Consider the following 24,283-nt stretch of genomic DNA (forward strand, 5'->3'; position numbering starts at 1 on the left):
ATGAACTCTGCAATAATTAAGTTATTTGCTGTAACAATACCCAAAACCAGTGTTTCCAAACATCATTCAATCATATATCACTGCTGTGATATTGAGGTACCAACTCTACTATAGTTAATATTTTTCTTTAAATTGATCTAAAATATACTTACACATTAAGCTTGCCTCATCTTAAGCAACAATAGCTACAAAATCATAGGCTTGGAGTGCCAATTATGTATCTTTTCTACTATGTATTATGACAGTATTTATAAATATAAAGATAAAAATAACTCATCCCTTACCAACCTAAAATGTTTCTACAATGTAGAAAACATTGTCATAATTGAATTAAAATTTAAAATGAATGTTGAAAACTTTCTAAGAACAGAACAGTCTGAGCATTTTGTTTTTTAAAAAGACCTTTACCCTGGACAGCTCTGGGAAGAAAAAGGGCATACACTATTATTGTCTACTAGAAAGAACTCTGGTCTAGAATTCTGCTCCACCCTGCCACACTCTATGCTTCAGTTTCTCATGTTTAGGGAGATTTTTTAAAAGCCACATATCCATCTGACATAACCTTTCTTATTCAGTATACACAATTAAAGAGGATCCAACAGCAAGGGGCCGGGATGATGAGAAAGGTAGGGAGGAACTGGTGGTGTTTCATCACAGAGACCAGGCCACTTAGGAGATGACATCAGAGTGTTGAAAGGCTGTGATCAAGGAGGTGAAGTACAAGAGAAAGAGTTTCACACAGAGAACAGAGCTCTTTGGGTGGGTTTGGGATTCAGCTGGAGCTGTTCAAGAAGTGAGGGGATCAATCGCTGGTCTGTGATGTTGAAGAGGGTCATGTGCTGGGTAAGGCTTGGAGAGAGAGTATCAGGTCCTTTCCCACCCTGATAATAATAATAGGCACCAATGATTAAATGCTCGCCAAGGTGGACTACGCATTTTAATACACCTTATCTCATTTGATTTCCACAATAACCCATAGGGGTAGGTATGATGGTAACCGTTTTACAAACGGAGTAACTGAGTCTAAAATATGATAGAAGTTGAATTTGAACTCAAGCCAGAGTGACTCAAAAAGCCCATCTACTAACCATTATGTTATATTATAAATGTGGTCTGGGAAAGATAAAGTTTTTGTTTTGTTTTGTTTTGTTTTGCTCAGAAAGTTTCTTTGCCCACTCGGCCAAACTGAAGCCAAGCCGTCTTCTTGAAAAAAAATTGTTGTAGACTGTAATTGTGCGAAAAGGAAGCTGAAAAGCCATTGCCATTATCTCAGCTGGTTTCCTTCAAATTTCTGAGAAAGCCAACATTATTTCCCAAGGAAAATTTATTTAATTATAATCTCTGTTTTGAGAGTAGAGAACAGAATGGAAGAAACCAACATTTCCTAAGGAAAACTTATGTTTTTAATTTTTGTGTTTTTGTGTTTTTAATAGAGAACAGAAGAATCCAGAAGCTATGCTACTTATTTACCCAAATGATGTTACAAAATCAGCAAAAGCTTTTGTTTCTTTTGTTTGCCTGAATCCTTTTGAAAAAAAAAATACGAAAGTGTGTTCAAGGAAAGGGGAGGGCAGATTTTATTTTTTAGCACCTTGGGGTGTCTCAAATAATCTCAAGGGGTATTGGAATGTTTTCCAAACACAAATAATTCAAAGTCATTTAAAACAAATCTGTGCCTTAATCATGTTTTAAGTAGAAAATTTAGGAAATCCAACAAATAGTCACAGCAGGTGGTCTAGAAACTCTGACAAAGTTTTGATTGAAACTGGCTTAATATCAACTACAAAAACTGAAAAAAAAAAAAAAAAAAAAGGCCAGGGGTGGGGGGTGGGGAGGAGGAGAGAAAGGGAGGAAGGTAGGAAAGAAGAAAAGGAGGAAAGAAGAAGGACAGACACTTGGAACCAGAGTACTCATTCATACTACTTATCAGTGAGTTTTGACATCTATGGTCTTGAGGAAAGATACTGAGAAAAATGATTGTTATTATCTACTGCATTGTCTTATAGACCTACATATTTCTCTTAATCTCTATATTATTAAACTCACATTCAAAATTAAAAACAATACTTCTACTTCTTTGAATCTTGATATAAGATCCCACCAGGGATTTTACATTTGATTTTTTTCTTCCCATCTTAATTTCCTCTTTACTGACGTCTGAGAAATCTTGTCATTTTTTTCATCCATGAAACATTTGAACCTCACCAATATCATCAGTGTGGGAACCAAAGTGGCATGCCACCGTCCTCACTAAATTTGGTGGCATAGATACTTTACCTTGAAATGCCGTAAATAATTAATACTGTTCTGGAGGCCAGAACTTTGAATAACCAAAAGCCCTGTTCAATAAACATATACCGTCTGGGAAAACCTTACCTTATACTGATGCTTTATCGTGTCTGCCAGTTCTGAGAATGAGAAATTATCTTTCCTTTATTTGTATAACCTCCAGCAAAGTGGTTTGCTAGAGATAAACTCATAGAAAGTAGTTACTGAATTAATGAATGACTATATGTATGAATTAATGGAATTTCTTATTTGATGATAATGGAATTTCTTATTTGATGATTTCTTCATTTGAAGATTTATAAAATACTAATGATTTCCTAAAATGCAACAGGAAATAGCTCATATTTCAAGTAACAAAAAGTGGCAGGGGAGATTTGGGCATATTTTATTTTAGATTTAGCATTTTTTTTTCTTAATAGCTAGTGGAAATGATGGGAAATATATCTCTCACAGCTCAAAAAGTGAGGAAAATTCTGCTGTCCTTTGTCCATTAACATGCTGGAGGAAAAAGGATGTTTAGCATCTAAAGACTCATATATTGAGATCTTTTGAATCAAGAAATCTGGCATTTCTTCATTTTGAAATAAACACTGTGGACCCCCCTGTGTACAGAAATATGATAAATGCAGATCTTAAAAGTTTCGTTAAACATTCTTCTGTAAGTTAAACCCAGACACACAGTCATGTCTAAATGTATTTAGCGTTTATTTTTTACTCTTTAAAGTGAAGCTATTTACATTTGACCTTAGAAGGCAAACCGCTTCAGTAGGACATCAGGGATTAAGCTGGGCAGTATTAAAGTTAGAACACTCACATGTATGCAAATGTCATTAAAAGGAAAAATCACCATAAAATAAATGTTTATTCTTTAATTGGACGTAATATCGAACAATCTGTACTTAGTTCTAAAGTTCAACCAGGGACAGCTTCCCAGGAGGTGTATTACTACTGTATGAGTGTGGAGAGAAGAGGTGGAGAATGCTTCTGGAAGTCAAGGAGTGGCCTTCCATACGATATTCAGAAAAGTTAATAGTTCAGTTATTCCCAAGAAGCCTTCTTGCTGCAGACCCGTAATTAATGGTCCCACTGCTCCTCTCTTTCGTTTACACCTTCTTCTTCTTCAGGGAATGCTGATTCATTCTGGCCCTTCAGATGCTTAACTCCTGAAATTATAAAAAATTATGCTCTATTTAAGTGAAATTTATTTCTAACAGGTTCACTGCTTTGCTGCAAGAGATGAGGAAAATGAGTGGAAAGTATTCTCTGGTGTATATGTGTTTTCTCCAAGAATTTCAATAATCTAACCCTATGTAAACCTTTTAATTCACTGAGAAATAAAAACACACCCAGCCAAATTTCCATTCGAGACAGGCTCCCTTTGTAATTATATCTTCTCCATGAAGAATTGCATCACAGCCTATTAAAAACCTGTTAACTAAAAATCCACTCACAGACTCTTATTGTAATTTTCATATATCATTTAGTTCAAATATTTCTTTTGGCATCCCTGAAATCTAGTACAATGAGAACCATTGAAGAAACCCCTAGGAACAAAAGGGATGTGTGTGCCGTTTCTATACCTTGTAAACAACAAAAGAATCACGATATTGTTAGTCTCCTTTAGGAATCAGAACATACTCCTTTTATTACAAAACATCTGTACACAAAATTCTTCAGTAACTTCCCCCACAGCCCACAGAGAGGCAAAAACACTGGCACCCCTCTCAAGGTACACAGGCTTATATGATCCAGCCTCTCCCTACCTATGTGGACTCATTCCTTCCCAGCCCTTCCTGCTTCCCCTTTCACAGTAATTTAGGAGTTAGGAGTTAGCAACACTAACCTCTTCCACATTCCCTGATCACTCCAGGCTCCCTCAAGCCTCCCAGCTCTTCTCGCTCTGTTCTCACTGCCAAATAGCTTCTTCCCACTCACCCACCTGATAATCTCCCACTCATGCCTCCGCCTCAGCCTGCCTCTTCTGTGAAGGCTCCTCTTATTTTCCAAGCGGACTTGGCTAGATCTTCCTTATATTTCACTACTGCTCTTGGATCATTTTCTCTTGTATCAATTACCTTATAGAAGTGATTTGTTTACATATCTTTCTCATTAGAGCAAACTTCTTGATGTCAGAATTATGTAGTTTCAGTTTGGGGTCCCAGGCACGATGCCTGGCAAATAGTTGGTGCTCGTTAATACTGATGGAATAAATGACTGATATAGTTAATTAATAAACAACTTGGCATATGTCTTGGCATGTTTTTCTTTCATAATTTCAAATTAATCCAAATTTTGAGTATTAACCAGAAGGCAATTACCACAACCATAGTCAATCTACAAAATTACCTTTCATTTCACTTGGATCTGTTCTGTTAACACATAACAGCTGACACTTCATGCATTGATACTTAAAATGAAAAATTTTATGTATTTTGCATATTTTAGAAAATTGGTTTATGAGATTTTTCTAAGTATTACTGAAAAATATTCCAGTTAGAATTGGTAAGTGAAAGGAAGTCCTTGCTCTTGTTTCCTATGAAACAAAGAAACTCAAAAAAAAAAGTGTAGATTTGCATGCACTGTAGTCAGCAAGCCCCAGTGTGCTGTTTGGCAAAGAATGACATCCTTGGGCTTGGTGGATTTTCTTGCAAAAATATTTGATCAGTTGTAATAATATTTAAATACTTTAATTTCATCTGTAAACACAGATCACGCACAATTCCTGTTGACCCAAAACTGAAGAAAGAGAGACACTTATTATTAACAAATGGAATTTATTTCATATTATTACAAATTATAGGGTGGGAGGAAGAGGTCTAAATGTTAAGGAGAAGGGAAGAGAGTTCATTCATTCAATCAGCATCCAATCAGTTACTCTGCTAGAGTCTTATATACCTGAGTCACTAAACCTCACAACTCCATGACGATACCTGGATGGTAAAATTTAGACTTGAAGAAAGTATGTGATTTGTTCAAGGTTGTAAGGATAGCGTAGTATATTTTTTTTTTTTTACTGTTTATTCATTTATTTTGATTAAAAGAGCGAGCGAGCAAGCATGAGCGGGGGAGGGGCAGAGAGAGAGGGCGGGTAGAGAGAGAATCCCAAGCAGGCTGGTCCCTAGTGTCAGTGCAGAGCCCAGTGCAGGGCTTGAACTAATGAACCATGAGGTCACGACCTGAGCCAAATCAAGAGTCAGATGCTCAACCGACTGAGCCACCCAGTGCCCCAAGGATAGTGTAGTTTTAAGATAAGTTATGACACATCATATTCCTGCAGTATATACTGATTTACTGAATAGATGAATAAGTGAATGAGGCATAAGGTTTCATTGTCAGGAGACCCTAATTCATTTTCACCTTTAGCTTTTTGGTTGCTGACCTAGATTTTCCTATCATTCTCTAAGATTTATTGTAGATTTACAGTACCTATTAACTTGGCTCAGACAATATTGGGATTGCCTCTGAAATATTAAAGAACTGTAATCTTTCAGCCACCTGTCAGTCCCCTGAGCTGAAATGTCTGTACCTCTCTGAGTTTGAAAGGTTCTATTACCTCCAGAGCTCATCCCTTTCATCCACAAGGTAACTACAGAGCAATAAAGTTGTGTTCAAGACTACTTTCTTTAAATTAGGGTTAATAGCTTAATGGAAACATTGCTTTGTTTATACGAGGGGCTCAAACATTAAAAAAATATGGTAACCAAAAAAGTCCAACTTACTAAACCATTAGTCAATCACTTCCCTTACTTGAGTATAGACCTACTTGCTTATCCTGATTCACATTTGATTTATTTTATAATAATGGTCACAAAGTTATAATGGGAAGCTTTTTTAAAAGTAAAATCACTCACTTGGGCAAACCTTGGAAGATGCCTTTCTTAGCCTTTTTTCAGGTGTGACATTAACTATTTCTGGGTGAAAGATTTGGTGAGGCAGGAGTTGATAACATACGAACATCTCCACAGAACTGACACATTCTTTGGATCTCTAAGCAATTTACATTCATGTCATCTTTCCCTTGGATAACAGATAGTTGGTTAACTTGTGCTTTGAATCTTTTCTCCTATCAGCAACAATTGTTTGCTTATCCATGCAGTAACACTAAGATTAAAGTGTGAGGTCCATGAGGACTATCTAATAATTTCTTTCTCCCAACTCTCTCCTCCTATTCCCAAACACACATATACTTTGTGCTTACATTTTCTTTAAACCTTCGTTTAATATTAAGGTCATTGTAGAGGTGGAAGAAAATAACTTGGGCTGAGGACTTGCTAAAAAGTCCTCAGAGCCTCCTCTTCTGCCAAATGCTAATAAGCACGTATTTAAACACCTTGGCGGCACCAGCAGACTCGGCATGGCGCCACAAAGAGTCTCCCGGAGCACTCACAGACTCAGCCAGCCCTGCGCACAGGCAGAAGGCAAAGGGACCCCCCAAAACACAACTGAGGTTCTTTTCTCCATGTAAGACCAAAATATGCAGTATGAACGCATGAAGGAATGAAGAAAACAGAGGGTGAGTAACAGAAGGAAAGGAAAGGAAATAAATGTTGCCCCAAAGAGGACATAATCCCTCTGGTCTTCTCCAGTCTATAGATCACGTGAGTAAATGTGAGTCGGATGAAATTGTAAAGCGACTGAGGGACTATGAATAATGAATCCACAGAGGGAAGCTTCTATTTGGCAAGCCACAGGTCAATATGTTTACCAGTTAATTTGGAGTGATGGAAGGCAGGCTAATTATTTATATCTGTAGACGACATAACACTTAGAGGAAAAGATGGCATAATGAAAGACAAAACTAATACTCCAGAAGCTTTCTGCATAATGAAAGACAAAACTAATACTCCAGAAGCTTTCTAAGAGCTGGGAAGAGGCTGATGGGAGGAAGATTCAGGTCAACAGGGAGTTTCATTTTTAGAAAGATTACATTGCTTCTGGGGGTTTCTTCTGGGGCACCTGGGTGGCTCAGTCAGTTAAGCCTCTGACTTTGGCTCAGGTCATGATCTCACAGTTCATGAGTTCGAGCCCCACACTGGGCTCTGTGCTGACACCACGGAGCCTGCTTGGGATTCTCTCTCTCTATCCCCCTCCCCCACTTGCCCGTTCTCTCTCTCTCTATCAAAATAAAAATAAGATAAAATAAAAGAAACAAAGAGGGGCACCTGGGTGGCTCAGTCGGTTAAGTGTCCAACTCTTGGTTTCATCTCAGGTCGTGACTCATAACTTCATGGGTTCGAAACCCACATTGGGCTCTACACGGGCAGGGTGGAGCTTGCTTGGAATTCTCTCTCTCCCTTTCTCTCTTTCTTTGTCCCTCCCCCATTTGTGCTATCTTTGTCTCTCTCAAAATAAACAAATAAACTTAAATTAAAAAACATATTGAAGAAAAAATAAAAAACAAAAAAAAAACAAAAACAAAAATAAGCAATAAATAAAATTACGTTGCTTCTAAAAAATATAGAATGAGGGCAGCTTCAATTGATTATAGTTAGAGGTTTAAGGTGACCACAATTCCAACATGACCCAGTAGAATCACCTGTTTAGGGACCAGGCTCTTGGTGGTGTCAGCACAGCATTCCTAACAGCAGTCAGTAGTTTAATGAACTACTTTCCACCCGTGGGTTGTCAGACCTTTTCTGGAATATGCTGCCTAATTGTGAGCTCTCTGTTTCAAGAGTTCCATTAACTGAGATTAAAAGTAGTCTTATGAAATCACTTTTCTAGAACAATTGTATCTGAAACTGGAGTGCCTGGCACACAGAAAATTAAGAGAGGACAAAAGAGGCTGCCTTTGAATTCCTAAAAGACTGGAAAAAGAACTAAAATGTATCTATGTAGCTTCTGAGAGCAGAAATAGGATCAGTAGCTGACACTTATGGGGTAGGGGCAGATTATAGTTTAGTACAAAGAAGAAAATCCTAAACTCTTTATGTATGTCCAGCAGTAAACATGTGAGTGAGCTCTCATCACTCTGTGGGTTCAAGTCTAACCTAAATGTCTATCTCTGAGAAGAGTCATAGAAGGAGGCCAGAATTGTGGAGCAGGAGGGACAGACATCCTCGCTGGCCTTGAGACACTAGTAGTCCATAAAAGAGATCTCTTCTACTGAAAAATTTGTTCTGCTGTACTTTAAGTTACAAAAAAATAATTATGACTTCTAATGACATAAATGGCCCAAATCAACATTTTAAAACTAATTCACATTGAGAGTAGCAAATGGATTTTTTAAAATTTATTTATTTATTTATTTATTTATTTATTTATTTATTTTAGCCACATACTTTAGACCTTAAAAATCATTCTAAAGTCATCTAGGGAATATGTGGGCGGATTTTACAGAGCCTCTGACTCTCTTGGAATTCTATTTATAGTTGTATTTGTGCTTTAGGGGGGAAAAGGCCCATGTTTTTCAGTAGAATCTCAGAGGAGTCTCTGACCCACAAATAATTGTGAGCATGAATCCAGGTTTAATCCCTTTAGTTTAAATATGAAGGAACAATTTCAGATGGCAAAGTGACTTGCTTAAATTCACACGGAAGTCATTGGCTGATCTGAGACACAAACCTTGGCCCCTAAATCCTACTGGGGTCTTTTCATCTGGGTCACCAAGACTCAATCTTGCCCTGTCATTGGCTTTTCCCAAGTTAAAAACTGAAGAAAAATAAGGGGACAAGATCACAAGGCCCTTTTCATTATCACATTCCTTGAAAGGACCTTACATAGCTGATAGAGTTAGATGTAACTTTTCAGTCTGTCGCTGTTGTTGTTATTGTGGCTGTTTTTAATGGAATTTAGAATAAAAAAGATGTAGAATTTAATCTCACCCAGGAACATTCCCAGAACAGAACCAAGTTACAAATAATGTTCAGAATATTACAAAAAAGACAGCCTTTCTCTCTGCTATGCTCAAACCTGATACAGGACTCTGGGAGACACAAAAAATATATCATGGTCTAGTCTGGCAGATGAGACAGTAATCATCAAGCAAAATGAGTTAAATATAATAAAGTAATAAAGCCCCTACTGTGTGTTGAGCATGGGAGAGACACAACTACAGATTAGATGGGGATGTAGGTCAAACGGTGATGACGTATACACACATGAAGTTAATCCTGTGAATATGTGTTATGGACCAGTACTACAAATGAAACATTTAGAGAGTTCTGCTATGAGAAAAAAGGGTTCCAACTTGGGATATATTAATCTGGAGAGCTATTTATTGAGGAATACACTGGATAGAGTAAGAGAAACAGCAAGTCTGAGTTCTATATATGAAAACTATTTGCAAAATACAATTAACAGCCATTCATTTTCTGAAGGCCTACTTCAGAAAATCTCAAAAGACTGTCTTTAGTGGCCCTACAAAGATGATTTTCTAATGGTTCCTTGTGTATTGAGCCTTCAAATTTTATCAAAATAATCATACTAGATATATTCAAGGAATGTAAGGTAACCTATAATATGCATAGCAGGGCCCAACATACCTCAGGATGAAAATGTGCTGTTTCCCCAAATGCTTTTGCATGTATTTTGTTAATCTTCTTGTCATTCACTTATAATGCACTACTAATACAGTAATACACTTAGGGTCACAAAGATCAAGAGACATATTGATTTCATTCCACAGCTAAATGCATATCATCTCCTGAATTTACCTTAAATCTATCTCTTTCTACTTTATTTGAAATAAATTACACACATGCAGCATAGTTAATCTCTGTTCTGAAATGGTAACTGGTCAGTTAATATAAACTGCAAATCAACACATGATCATTTCATTTGACACCCTATTACATAGGGAAGCATTTTTCTGGAGAGGAATAAATATGTGATATGCTTCTCTTTCCATCATACATGGGAATCGGGGTGGCATGTTTATGTGATACTCATAACTATTTGTAAGTATTATATGTCTTATGTGTAATTTTACTATGATGTATTTTACCAAAGCTGTTGCTCAAGAGTAAACCCTAGGTAAATGATTTAGCAGTAAATACGGAGAAGAAGATAGGGGAGGAGGTATACTTACAGACTGTTTGTTAGAAGTGTGAATTCAAATAATATCTTTGGGGAGCAGTTTAGCCTTACTTAAAATGTAAAGTGCCCACATCTTTGCAGTAAGTGTGAGGTGGGGGCCAGAAATTTGCAAGAGTCCTGCTACTCAGCCTAGAATGAGAATCACTTTGATAGCCTGAGTGTCTCTTTTGCCCTCTACAGTCAAGTGCCCTTCTAATATCCCTTTTTGATTCTAAGCTAATGCATTTCCTATGAACTCAGAAATAGAGTTAAATTTTTAAGCCTACATATAATGGAGCTAAATGTGTTGAGCAATTTCACTTTAGAAAGGGACAGAATGGCTCCCTAGCTTGCAAGACTTGACTGCCATTGATTGAACACAATAGCATGTCTAAAATAAAGAATGCATCAATCAGCAAGAGTCAGTGGTTAGCCCTGAAAGCACTAAAAATAAAATAATGAAAGGGGAGTTGCATTTACAGCCACAGAAGCTAATGCTGTCTGTGTTTTTTAAGAATGCCCACAGGAGGATGTCCTGTGCTGGCATTTTAGAAGGCTCTGTCTTCTAAGCGGGGTACTTTTCTGTTGAAGCAATGATCACTATAGGCTACCATAGCCTGATGCCAATATATGCCCAAACATAATCAAATCATCCGGCTCTGATTCTAATCTCACTGAGAAACCTTGTGACAACAACAGAGCTTCCTCACAAGGAGAAAAGACCCTGACTGGACTGAAAGAAGGTAGGAGTGAGTTGTGAAGCTAAGTGGGAGAAGACAGTCCCAGGCAAATGGAACAAAAATTGTAAAGGCTTTGTCTCAAGCATGCCTGCTGGGGTCAAAGGACAGCAATGAGCCTGGAGTGTCAGGAATGAGGTAGCAGTAGGAGGTAAGCTCAGACAGATGAATCCAGGCAGGGAGGAGGAGGAGACTGACGATGTAGGAAAATGCAGGACCTTGTAGGGGATATTATGAGCATTTTGGCTGTTATTCTGTGAAGCTACTGACAGATATTTTTGTTGTGTTTGTTTGAGTAGAAGAGTAACATGATCTGATCTGCATTTTCAAAGAATAACTCTATGGTCCACGATATAAAGAGTTTAGACTTAGATGTCACCACTCTATTGTAACAAGTAAAAAGCTGAAAAAGCTAAAAAAAATCAACAACTCTTAGATCTACCATTAGAGAAGTAAGGACACAAAGCAAACCACTGCCAAAATATGGAAACACAGAAAGGTGGATACAGAAAAACACAACTTACAGGAGCAGACACCCATACAGGAAGCACTGCCAGGGAGGAAAACCTGAGCTGTACTGGATGAATGGCTGAGGGCTCATTGTGGACAAGATGGACAGATTAAAAACTCCAGGGGGAGGAGCGCAGCCATTTAGGGCCCTCACCTTTTTGTGAATTTTACCTCCTGGAGCTCTACTAGATTCTTGCAATAAAAAGCAGAGAAAAATCTCCTCATGCTTTTTAAAAATGTTTTATGTTTATTTATTTATTTTTGAGGGAGACAGAGACAGCATGAGTCGGGGAGAGAGAGCGAGAGAGAGGGAGAAAGACAGGGTGGGGGGGGCCCGTGGGGGGCAGAGAATCCCAAGAAGGCTCTGCTCCTGTCAACATAGAGCCCAAGGCAAGGGCTCAAACCATGAGATCATGACCAGAGCTGAAACCAAGATTTGGACATTTAACCGAATGAGCCACCCAGGTGCCCCATCCTCTTGCTTTTGACAAGGAAGACAAATAGTGGCCATTTTCAAAAACAGAGCATTCTGTTCTTCTTAACAAGGTCTGCTCTTAAGAGGTTTTTACCAGAGCTTAACCTTCTGGGGTTATCAAAGACTAACATACTTGGGGGTGGGGGCAGCAGAGAGAAATACCTAATTCCATTCCCTTCAGCCATTGTGTCCTACCTAAGTGGGGAGGAAGGAGACCGAGGTTTAAAGTCCAGAGGCACAGGCTCACTAAAAGGTTGAAATCTATTAATAGACTATAGAACACTTCCTCCCTGCCCCTCACTACCACATTACTGAAGGTCTGTTTACCACAGTTCCTTTTACCCAATACATCATGTTCACCTTTCCACAAAAATTACAAGGCATTCTATAGGCAAAAAACACAGTTTGAAGAGACTGAATAAAATGAGAACCAGAGTCAGATATGATAGTAATGTTGGAACTATCACACCAGAAACTGTGTTTTAAGCTATAATTAATACGCTAAGGATGTTAATGGAAAAAGTAGATAACCTGAAAGAACAGATGGATAATGTAAGCAGAGAAATGGAAATTCTAAGGAAAAATAAAAAAAGAAACACTAGAGATCAAAAACACTGTAACAGAAACAAAGAATGTCTTTGGCAGGCTCATTAGCAGACTGGACATGGATGCGGAAAGAATGTCTGAGCTTGAAGATATGACAATAGAAAACTCCAAAACTGAAAGGCAAAGAGAAAAAGAAAAATACAAAACAGAAAACTCAAGAACTGTGAAACAACTACAAAAGGTGTAACATACTTGTAATGGGAATACCAGAATGAGAAAAAAAAGAAAGAAAGAAATAGAGGCAATATTTAAAGACATGACTTGAGAATTTCTCTCTAATTAATGTCAGACACCAAATCATACACCCAGGAAGCTCAGAGAATTCCAACACAGGATAAATGCCCAAATTACTACACCTACAAATACAGTAGTCAAACTACATAAAATCAAAGATAAAGAAAAAAAAGGAAAAACACAGGAGAACAAACAAAACAAAAGAAGAAGAAGAGGAAGAAGGAAGAAGAAGAAGAAGAAGAAGAAGAGGAGGAGGAGGAGGAGGAAGAGGAAGAAGAAGAAAGAAGAAGAAGAAGAAGAAGAAGAAGAAGAAGAAGAAAGAAGAAGAAGAAAGAAGAAGAGGAAGAGGAGGAAGAGGAAGAAGAAAGAAGAAAGAAGAAGAAGAAGAAGAAGAAGAAGAAGAAGAAGAAGAAAGAAAAAAGAAAGAAGAAAGAAAGAAAGAAAGAAAGAAAGAAAGAAAGACAAAAAGAAAGAAGGAAACCCTGAAAGAAGCCAGAGGAAAAAAAACATGTTACTCATAGTGGAACAGAGATAATAATCACATCCGACTACTCCTCAGAAACTATGCAAGAGAGAAGAGAGTGAAGAGTAATATTTAAAATGTTGACAGAAAAAAACCCCAGCAACCTACAATTCTGTACTCTGAAATTATTCTTCAAAAATGAAGGAGCAATAATGACTTTCTCAGACAAACAAAAATTGAGTGAAATTTGTTGCCAGTAGACCTGACTTGCAAGAAATGTTGAAAGAAATTCTTTGGATAGAAGGAAAATAATATAGATCAGCAACATGATCTACATAAAGAAAGGTAGAGCATCAATGAAGGAATAAATGAAGGTAAAAAAACCTTAACTTCTCTTATTCTTAATTGATTTAATAGCAGATGTTCAAAATTAATAATAGCAACAAGGTATTCAATTATATATGCTTATGTATATATGTTATATATATGTATATATGTTTATGTTGCTTATATATAAGTGAAATGAATGACAATGATGATTTAAGGTATAAGAGAGAGGAATAAGATTACTGCATTATTTTTATAAGGTATACTATCTGTGAAGTAGTATAGTGTTATTTGAAAGTAGTCTTGGATTAGTTGTAAATGTATGCTGCAAATTGTAGGGCAACCACTAAAAATTTTTTTAAAAAGTATAAGTGGGGTGCCTGGGTGGCTCAGTCGGTTAAGCGTCTAACTCTTGATTTCAGCTCAGGTCATGATCTCGTGGTTTGTGAGTTCGAACCCCGCATCGGGCTCTCCACTGACAGTGTGGAACCTGCTTGGGGTTCTCTCTGTGTGCCTCTCTCTCTCTCTCTCGTTTATGTTCTCTCTCTCTCTCTCTCTCTCAAAATAAGTAAACTTAAAAAAATAAAAATAAAAAATAAAAATAAAAAGTATACCCAATAGGCTAAGAAAGGAGAAAAAATGGAATGATACAAAACGCTCCATTAAAACTACAAAAGGCTGGGGCACCTGTGTGGCTCAGTTGGTTAAGTGTCCAACTTTGGCTCAGGTCATGATCTTGTGGTCCATGAGTTCGAGCCCTGTGTGGGGCTGTGTGCTGACAGCTCAGAGCCCGGAGCCTGCTTCAGATTCTGTGTTTCCCTCTCTCTCTGCCCCTCCCCAACTCGTGCTCTGTCTCTCAAAAATAAATGAAAACATTAAAAAAATTTTTTTTAAAAACTACAAAAGGCAAAAAAGAGTGGGAGACAAAAATAGAGACAAAGAACAAGGGCAACAAACAGAAAGCATGGTATTTATTAATATAAGACCCAACTATAGATTGTCTGTAAGAAATTTACTTTAAATAGGTGAGGTGCCTGGGTGGCTCAGTCAGTTAAGCATCAGACTTCAGCTCAGGTCATGATCTCACAGTTCATGAGTTCAAGCCCCACATCAAGCTCACTGTTCTCAGCACAGGGCAGCACAGAGTCCACTTTGGATCCTCTATCTCTCTCTCTGCCCCTCCCCTGCTTGTGTGTGTGCATGCTCTCTCTCACAAAAATAAACAAACATTTATAAATAAATAAATAAATAAATAAATAAATAAATAAAAAGACATATACAGATTAAAAGTATAAATGTGTGGAGAAAATATATTTTGCTAACATTAATCGAAGAAAGCAGGAGTAGCTATATTACTTTTTTACCAGCTAGACCCAAAGATCTGACCTTTACTGCCCACCTGCTTATACTCATCCACCTTTGTCCCACACTTTTTCTTAAGCTTTTTTCCCCAGCTTGTCTCTAAACTCAAGCAAATGGAAAGTGAAATCACCCCTTGAGGGATACCAACTGCTCTTAACAAGACCTCCAGTTGGCCCAGACCACTCAGACCAGTAAACCCACCTCAACCCTGCACAGATGGACCATGGAGTGAGCTCTAGAATATCCGACAATTACATTTACCTCATAATAATACTAAAATCTCCACTCAAGGAGGAGTATAAGCCTCATTTACATAACATACAATGTATATATAGGCATGTTTCACAACCTTATGCCTGCCTCTATATATGGTGACAAGGCTCCCCCTTTTAAATATTTATCCTAAGTCTAAATAAAAGGAACCCATCCACCCTTGTTCAGGGAGTCACGGCTTTGAAAGTTATTCCCTGTGATCTCCTTATTTGCTGCAAAAATAAAGTTTACTTTGTGCGACATTTCCACCTGGTGTATCTGTAACTCACCAAGGAGCGAACTCACTTTGGTTTGGTTTCACTTTCAGACTAAACAGACTTCAAAGCAAGGGAGATTATCAGAGATAAAGTAGAGCATTATACCTGACGGAACTACAATTGATATAAAGCCCAACTCTCTATAGTCCTAATGCCTAAACCTAGACAAGTAAACACAACTGACACAAAACTTACAACCATGAAGATGGCTTTCACATAAAACTTTTAACCACATTTCTTAAGTAAGCTTCAACATTTCCTGAAAGATATACTTCATTTTCCTGTTTCAATCATTCTTAATTTTTTCACTCCTAGAACAATGCCTTAACATCATAGATGCTTAGTTCATTTTAAGTGAAGAACTGACTTCAATCGCACTTTCATTAAAAACACTTCCTATTCAAAGATTAAATAATTTTCAATCTAGCCAATTTTTTTTTTCCCCAGATGAATGAACTTCTTTTCCACCGACTGAAGTCACATCTTCTATGATAGAAAAAGTAGAGTGTTCTTGGTCTGGAGTTATTTTGTTCTTCTCAGTTTCCTATGCTTTTTTAGGTTATCAGTCTAGACTCACTTAGCAATTATTATTCTAAAATTCCACCTAGTTCAAGAAAATGTGTAGTAAATCTTAAAGATGGAAACAAGAAATGGTACTTTCCCCAGTATACAATGTTGCTCTGATCACCAAACACAGGTAATTAATCCCATTGGGCATATGGCTTTTACAACAAATGGATTTAATTATTTTGGTCTCCTCAGTGTTTCTCTTGTTACTTAACATTTTCTTTTATTGGAAAGTGCTAATCTTGATGAGTTGATAGTTCACATCCAGTCTCAAAACTCTGCTCAGTTCTCTCTATATCCTGAGGCTGTTTTCCTCCACTTTGTCTGTGGAGGGCCTCAGCTCAGTTTGCTTCTCATTATGCAGCTTGCTGGCCGCCAGGAAGCTTCTGAATGACGAGATTGTTCTGCTGTTTCATCCTCTGCCCGACCCAAGGACATGCAGTTCACACTCAGAGCCTTGCAACTGTTTTGCTCTGACCCTGCTTTTCTGTTCATTTACCATTGTTCTGTTAGCGATTCTGGTTCATAGCCAGTGTAACTCTCTGACCATCCCTTTAAATAACAGCAATTCTTTGTATTGCCATGGGGCTCACTGACCTACTTTCTTCTTTGATTTGCTGCCCTACAGTTGGTCTGTTTCACTTGTCTCCCAGATGTAAAATCACAGTATCTCTTCTTTTACATAGATTTTTAGCAAACTCTCCTCGGATGAACTGATACCATTTTTTTTCTTATGTCTTCTTAAATATTGATTTTATTAAACATACTTGATGCAAAGGAGCAATTGTACACTCAAGTTCTACAGGCAGTAGCAATTTTACATAGTTTACATGACGAAGAAAAATAATTAATACATTTTTTTGCTTAAAATGATAATATTCTGTTATTTCTACCTTATGATATTCAAATGTAGTAGCTAGGGGGAAAAAGCATTTACTTACCTAATTTCCTTAGTTTCTCAACACTTACCTGAAATTTTTTTTTTCATTACCAAAATTGGAACCCCCAACTCTCTCGAACATTATAAATCAATTACTCTAAAATCTTGGCTTTTGAATTTGCAAATTTCTCTCTTAAAAAGGTAAACAATCTATTTTCAGTGTACAAACATTTCATTCAATTTATAAAAATGTATAATTATCTTCTAAGATTATTAATAAAAATTAATGTATGTTTTTTCAAAACCCCATGTTGAATTTCATTTAAACCCTCAGTTGGAGAGGAAAAATTCTCTTGAAGTATGTTTATGGCTTATCACACCCCCAAATGATGTCAAAGCATTTCAGTTTGTTCCCCAAATTTGCTGTCCATTCATCTGTTTAACTTTTCTTAGTTATTTATTTTTATTTCTCCTTCAAATAATGGAAACTACTCTGAGGAAAAATATAAGATAATCACAAGATTTTTAGAAATAAAATGAAATTATTGAGAATAGACAGCACTTTTATTTTTGGTTTGATATACTAACTAGAAATAGTTTCCAGTTTACTAACACAAGGGAGCAGCACCTCACACACTAAATGTGAGACGGGTCATTTGCCTAGGACCTCTTATGCAACACTTGGCATGAATTGGGCTATTGATATAATCTCCAAATGGGTTCATATGTATATATGTGATTATATAATCACAGATATATTTATTGACAAATTTAGTGATAATTTTTTTTAAAAAATCTCATAAAACTTTACACACATCTGATTATTAGATCATAGTACCTGGATTATGCCATGAATTATTCTTTTTTTGTAAATATCATAATTATGAACAGTTTAATTATATTATATCCTAAGTATTTTTATGTCAAATGAAAATATTGACAAATCTATCATGCTTGTAATCCTGTTTTGGTATTACATCATTTATTAATACAGGGAACCTCAAAAAAAGGAAAGTGGCCAGAGTCTCCTGTCATCCAGATAGTTTAATAAGGAAGACATAGAAACCAATGGGCACAGAACGAGAACAGCCTGTGTTCCTGCTCCATCCCCTTATAGTCTCCTCCCCATATAACTATTAGCCCAGAGAGTTGCTTTCCCTTAAGTAGCGATAGTGCTGTAAGAAAGCACATTTTCTCAATCACAGAAGTACAACCTTTAAGGGTTGAAAGAACTTTAAAAGGTAGTCTTGAATATAAATAGCAGTCCAGCTTCCTCCTAACACGTACATACCACCAGAACCACCACCAGCACCACCATCATATTAAGATGTAGAAACCAAGGCCCATTTTCTGAAGTCTCATAGCAAGTAGCAGTCACTCAATGCAGAATACAGGTCATCAGACTTTTATTCCCTACTGTCTGCATCATACCACACTAGACATAGAGAGTGCCTAGGGATCCCAGCAGAGTTACTTTTCATGCCCTCTCTCACCCAACCATGATCTAGTTGCATGATGTCCACTAAGAGGTAAATCACTAAGAGGTAAAATGTATTCCATGGTGTGTGGAAGCTGGGCTCTTTAGAAAGATACTCTGATGAATGTTTGGTGACATTGAAATGGACTGTTACTATAATAATTTAGGCATATTATGGATTCTGCTCTATAAACTGATTTAAAAAATACCACTCATTGGTAGCATTGATTCTATGTATTTTCAGAGCCAAATCCCTTACCAATTTTTAGAATGCGATCCTTTTTTATAATTGGAGGTTGCATGTTGTGAAAATTCACCAATAGTACTACCAGAATATAATGAGAAGTGGGCAGAAATAAGAGGTATGATTTTCTAAGTTTCTAAGGAAGATTTGTTTACTTTTCAACAAATATTATTATTATCCATGTATTCTTGATTTGTACTTTATAATGAGTATCTATTGATTAGTCTTTTCCACACGATGCTCCTTACCCTCCCCTGCTTACAGGGAATGACTCTTCTCTTCACTCATTTTCTTTAAGGAACCACTCCAAACATGGGGTAATCATCAGCACTGCCTGGTTCTTATATTACCTTGCCCTGTGGCCATCGTTGCCAACACGAGGGGCACCTGACCCATGCTGGGCCAATCATAATGCTTCCTTTGTGATTTTGCTGTCTGAAACCAAGTCATTACAAGTGCATTTTGAAATTATAGGTGGTGTAAAAAGTTAAACTTGCTTACTCTTGATGACCATACTTCCTACATGAGGAGACGGCCCGTCTGCCCTGGACCACAAGGAGGATGAAGTCAATAGACAAAGTAAAGGAAATGGAAGACAGGCAGCCTTTGATTATCCATTTCCTGAGACTCAGCTGCTTCCTTTCTTTCCTTTGCTCCTAGTTTGTTTACCCTTAACATAAGGTAACTGAGTAATCTTTCAATAAATTTCCCTTTTGCCTGAACTAATTAGGTTTGGGTTTTGACATGTAAAACCTAAAGTGTCCTGAACAGTCTATTCTCCTTATCTTGTATCTTCCCTGGAATCTTCTCTTGGCATGGAAGACAGAAGAGAGAAATGAAAGGCAACTGGGATATTTCTTTTTTGTTCTTTTCTTTTTTTTTTTTTTTGCCTCTACCTCCAGCTTTGAATGAAACATATGATGACCTCAGAACCAGACAAAAATGAGAAATGTTCCCAATATGTCTCAAGAGTGTCCTTCAAATTAAATCTAAACCTTAGATTCATTACTGGTAAAGTAATAAAGGAGATTTAGGAGATTTTTTTTTTTTTTTTTTTTTTACAAAATCAGTAATTGTCTCCTTATGGCAAGGCAAATTCTGAAGGATGGATATATCATAAACTTGCAGGTCAGAGGTCAAAATCATTGCAACTTATTTCATGCTTTCTTTGGTTCCTGAGGCAATAGTTTTATTATTACAAAACCCTGAACATTTATGGTCAGCTCTTATTGTGTAGATCTGTAAACAACCAGATGACAGAATTTGAGTGATTCTAAAAGAAGTGTTTTGCCCAGAATTATCACAACCTAGGCTTTATAATGCTTAAAATCTGTCAGTTTTCTCAGGCGAAACATCTACTTCAGTAAATTGTGAAGATATACCAGGTATTAACACACATGATGTCATAACACATTAAAAGCAATCTCCTGAAGACTCTAGAAAAACATAGCAAAGAAAAACTTTTTTAAAATCCCCAAATTAGCTCTTTAGCTTCCTCCTTATCATTATTTCAATTTGGCTTTGAAATACAAATAAATTGGATCTATAATTTTTGATGCCATACTTTTCTTGCTGTTCATCTATGTTTTCCCATTCACCTAATTTACCCTTGTATCATGATCTCCGCCAATTTGAAGCAATCAGTTTAGACATGATTTACCTCAACCCCCAGGTGGGACATTCAATCTGTCTTGGGGTAGATTACTTTGGAAATTTCATTCTTTTCTTTTTTTGCACCTTCATCCTGTATTATCAATATTTGTGATTAACATGAGCTAACCTAATATGGGCCTCCCTTCTGCTTTCCCTATTATTTTCCTGATTCTAGTTCTATCATCCTGTTTAATAATAGTAAGAACATATTATAGCACTTTTCAAATTTTCAAGGCAATAAATATATTTTTCTATCCTTAATATAATGCTGAAAAGTGGGAAGGACTACTGTTATTACTCCCATTTCACAGTTGGAGAAATTGTGTCTGCCAATTATTAAATGAGTTGCCCAAGATCCCCTAGCAAGACAGTATCAGAACTGGTATCAGAACTCAAAATTCCTAAATTCTAATCTAGTTATTTTTACACTCTGGCACCCAATTTCTCTTTCCCTTTGGGTCAAGATCTCATTATTCCAGTCACAAGCTCTTCCTCCATTCACTTGTGACATAATATGATGAACATTTTAACTATTTATTTATTTTTTCCTGGAGAATATGGATTCTTTTCTCAGACCTCTAAAGAAAGGTTCAAGTAATGGCAATTTTAATCCAGGTGTCAAGAAAGATCATGATAGGTGGAGATGATATAGGAAATTAGTACTGCTCCTTTACATCACAATATTTCGATAGGTCTCTGTTCTCTGCTTGCAAGGCTGAGGCTATTTAGGAATAAGGCTGATATTTTTCCAGGACAGGATTATTTTCAAATATTCTTAAGTACTTTTCCATAAATTATGGAAATGTCCTAGGAATTCCAACATCTCCTGAACTACTTCCTACACCAATATTATTGCAAAATTGCAGGTAACCTCAGTCCTGATTTTTTTCCTAGAAAACATCACTAAAAGAATGTAGAGAGACAGATTACATCTGTTGGAGAGTTGATTACTAGAATCAAATTTTTCATGTTTTTTTTTCTACAAAGTTATTTTAGGAAGATTATTATATTCTCCCAATTACTTTTAGGTATTTGTTTTTAGGTTAATACTCTGTACACAAGTAACTGTAGATTAGTGTGTGTTGAGACAGAACAGCTTGTACCTTTTTGTTACATACCAAATATCATCATAAGAAGCCACATCCATCATATTTGAAAAAAAATCCAAAATTAATGAGCATTTTTTTTCTATTTCCATTAGTCAAGAAGTCTACAAATTAAGAAGAGTTTGTGTTCCAAAAATGTGTTTGTAAGGTGTTTGGAACTCAATCTATTTTTTTATAAGGACAGATGTAAAATGTGGGGAATTTTGTTTTACTTTTCTAGATTGCTGACATACAAAACCTCCAGAGGAATAGACCTACATTTGCTGTTTTGATTCATTAATAGTGGAGGCTTTGGGGACTATGCTATCAACTGGCATCCAGGATTCAGAGAAAACTGTAGGGTTATTATGCATGTGAAAGAAAAGGGAACCTTTTACTTTTGGAAGAGAAGGGACAGAATCAGAAGGGCCTGGGCAGCATCTCAAGGAAAGGAAGAGGGAAGGATATCGGTTGGGTCACACGAGAGGTAGAGAGACCTGAAAGGAGACCAGTATCTCATGAAAATTTAGAGAGTTTACCTTGGAATATTTGATAGCAGACCCTGTCCTCATTTTATCTTATGAAATTATCAGTAAATACTACACCACTGCAATAAATGTACTTGAAGGATCAGGAAGAGAAAAATGGGAAGACATAGTTTGGGTTTCATGATAATTATCCAGGGAAGAATTCAATGCCTATCTAACCCATAAAGATCCAGAAATGCAAAACCAGCATATCCATTTTAAGCCAAATCAAGACTAGCCTTATTTCTATAACCAAATACATTTTAAATTGTTTTGCAAATAATTTTTTCCAATTCCATTCTTTCCACGGATGGAGTAAAGGGTTGAATTGCATTCTTAGTCCCAGTAGTAAACTAATTTTTTATTCCCATGTCAATTCAATCAGAATTGGTTTGGGAGTGGTGGGGAGGAAAGAATTCTCATCATTTGACCCTGAGTGACTGATTTCTAATCATTATGTTTCCTTATGATGTACTACAAAACACATCAGAATAGAAAGTTTGATATGTGTGAGTGTATGTGTACAGGAGTAAATATGTATTAATTTTATCTACCCCTTAAGGATAGTTGATTAATAATTCAAGTACACTAATCAGGACTAACACTCCAGGGAGAGCTAGTTAGCATTTGAAGGACCCTAATGGAAAGTCCACTTCAGAAGAGCACCATTTGTAACTCCAATCAATATAAGAAAGTTTATTAATTAGTATATAATGTGCTAGAAATAGTTTTTCTTCAGGGAAATGAGTGGTAGTTAAGGTATTTCTGCTGCTAGATAAATTGACTGGGCACCCTTGCATTTGCATGAATAAGGTCTAAATATCTAGTAAGCCTAATAGCAACATTCTTCAAAGTAGAAGCTAGGGATTCCAATATGTTCTGTGGGCAGTCTTTGTCACTTGGCTCTGACTAGCAATTTAAATTAATCCTGCTACTAGGAAACTGTCCCCCTTGCCTTGAGTAAACCTTTCACGCAAGTTGCTTGTTGGATAATTTAAAAGGGCAGAAAGATAAAATCCACTGAGATTTCAGAACAACTTGTGTGGTTCTGAGGGAAGGAGCTGCTTGTTAATAAATGTTTGCACAGGTGGCAAAATTAGCAGCCAGCCATGTTGATTAGCTGGAAAAAAAAAACAAATGCAATAAAGGAAACTGAAAATGTAAAGGCACAGAAACTGGAGGGAGCTTGATATATTTAAGAAAAGGGAAGAGGGCCACTGATGACAGAAAATAGAAGTGCATTTAAAGTCAAGTGGAGATTGTGAATGGAAGTCAGAGGATGGGAGCAGCCAGCTCATGTAGGGCCTGACTAGCCATGGTGAGGGGTTGAATCTACTTCTAAGGGTACTGGAAAACCTCACTGGAACACAAATTACTTGTTAGTTGAATACTGCAGACACATTTGCCCAAAGAGGCCAAGCAGGATGAAGGAGCCATGTTATAAAAAATAGTAGCTCATGTTCCATAATAGATGATGGTTGACAGTAGACTTAAATGTTGAGGATACAATAGTGAATGGCTAGGACTTTGGCAAATGAAGATCACATGCTTTATCTTGTGAGCCGATGTCCTGGAGGATGGTGGTGAGGGGACAGCCTCAAATCAGATCCAGGTGATTGAGGTCATGCAGAGGTGTGAGTCAAGTATTGCCACATCCTCTTGCTTTCCAAAACAAGCCATACATCTGAAGCTTTGAGTTAAGTCTATTGTTTAAATGATGACAACTTATTAAAAATAAAAATAAATTATTATATGAGATAAACAAATCATGAACTTAAATAGGGCATGTGAGCTATTTAAACAGGGCTTGTGAGTTATTCCACAAATAACATCTGATTGATACAGAGAATGTTTAACTTTCAGTATGTATGAAATCTTTCTTCACCTTACCGTTCTTATAAGTTATAGCTTAATTATTCCTACTTTGGAGGTAAGAAAATAAAATATTTCAAGCTAAACCCAACTTTATTTTTTTAATTCTACAATCCAACAGCTTTTCATTCAATAAGTATTTATTGTGTGCCCATCATGTTCTAGATGCTTGAAATATGTGAATAAATAAAAGATAAACATCTCTGCCCCTGTGAACTTTATAAAGCCCTGGGAAGACACTTCCATTTAAAGGATAAGTGGGAATAGCAGGAAATGAAAAGGTCACAAAGGATTGATGGAGGGGAGGGGGGGATGGGCATTAAGGAGGGCACTGGTTGTGATGAGCACTGGGTGTTACACGTAAGTGACGAATTACTAAATTCTACTCCTGTAACCCACTATACACTATATATTAACCAATTATAATTT

The 24,283-nt window shown here is 36.8% G+C and overlaps 1 protein-coding gene across 1 annotated transcript in view; it reads right to left on the reverse strand.

Moving 5' to 3' along the window:
* Window positions 1-2,977: 2,977 nt before the first annotated feature.
* Window positions 2,978-24,283, reverse strand: part of PPP1R1C (protein phosphatase 1 regulatory inhibitor subunit 1C) — a 123,721-nt gene continuing 102,415 nt past the window's right edge. Inside the window, exon 5 of the mRNA XM_049615256.1 lies at window positions 2,978-3,452. Within this exon, the coding sequence (XP_049471213.1) occupies window positions 3,364-3,452 (89 nt within the window). The 3' untranslated portion in view covers window positions 2,978-3,363. The remainder of the gene's footprint in view (window positions 3,453-24,283) is intronic.

This window comes from Panthera uncia (assembly GCF_023721935.1).
Source record: "Panthera uncia isolate 11264 chromosome C1 unlocalized genomic scaffold, Puncia_PCG_1.0 HiC_scaffold_3, whole genome shotgun sequence".
NCBI classification, from domain to species: domain Eukaryota; kingdom Metazoa; phylum Chordata; class Mammalia; order Carnivora; family Felidae; genus Panthera; species Panthera uncia.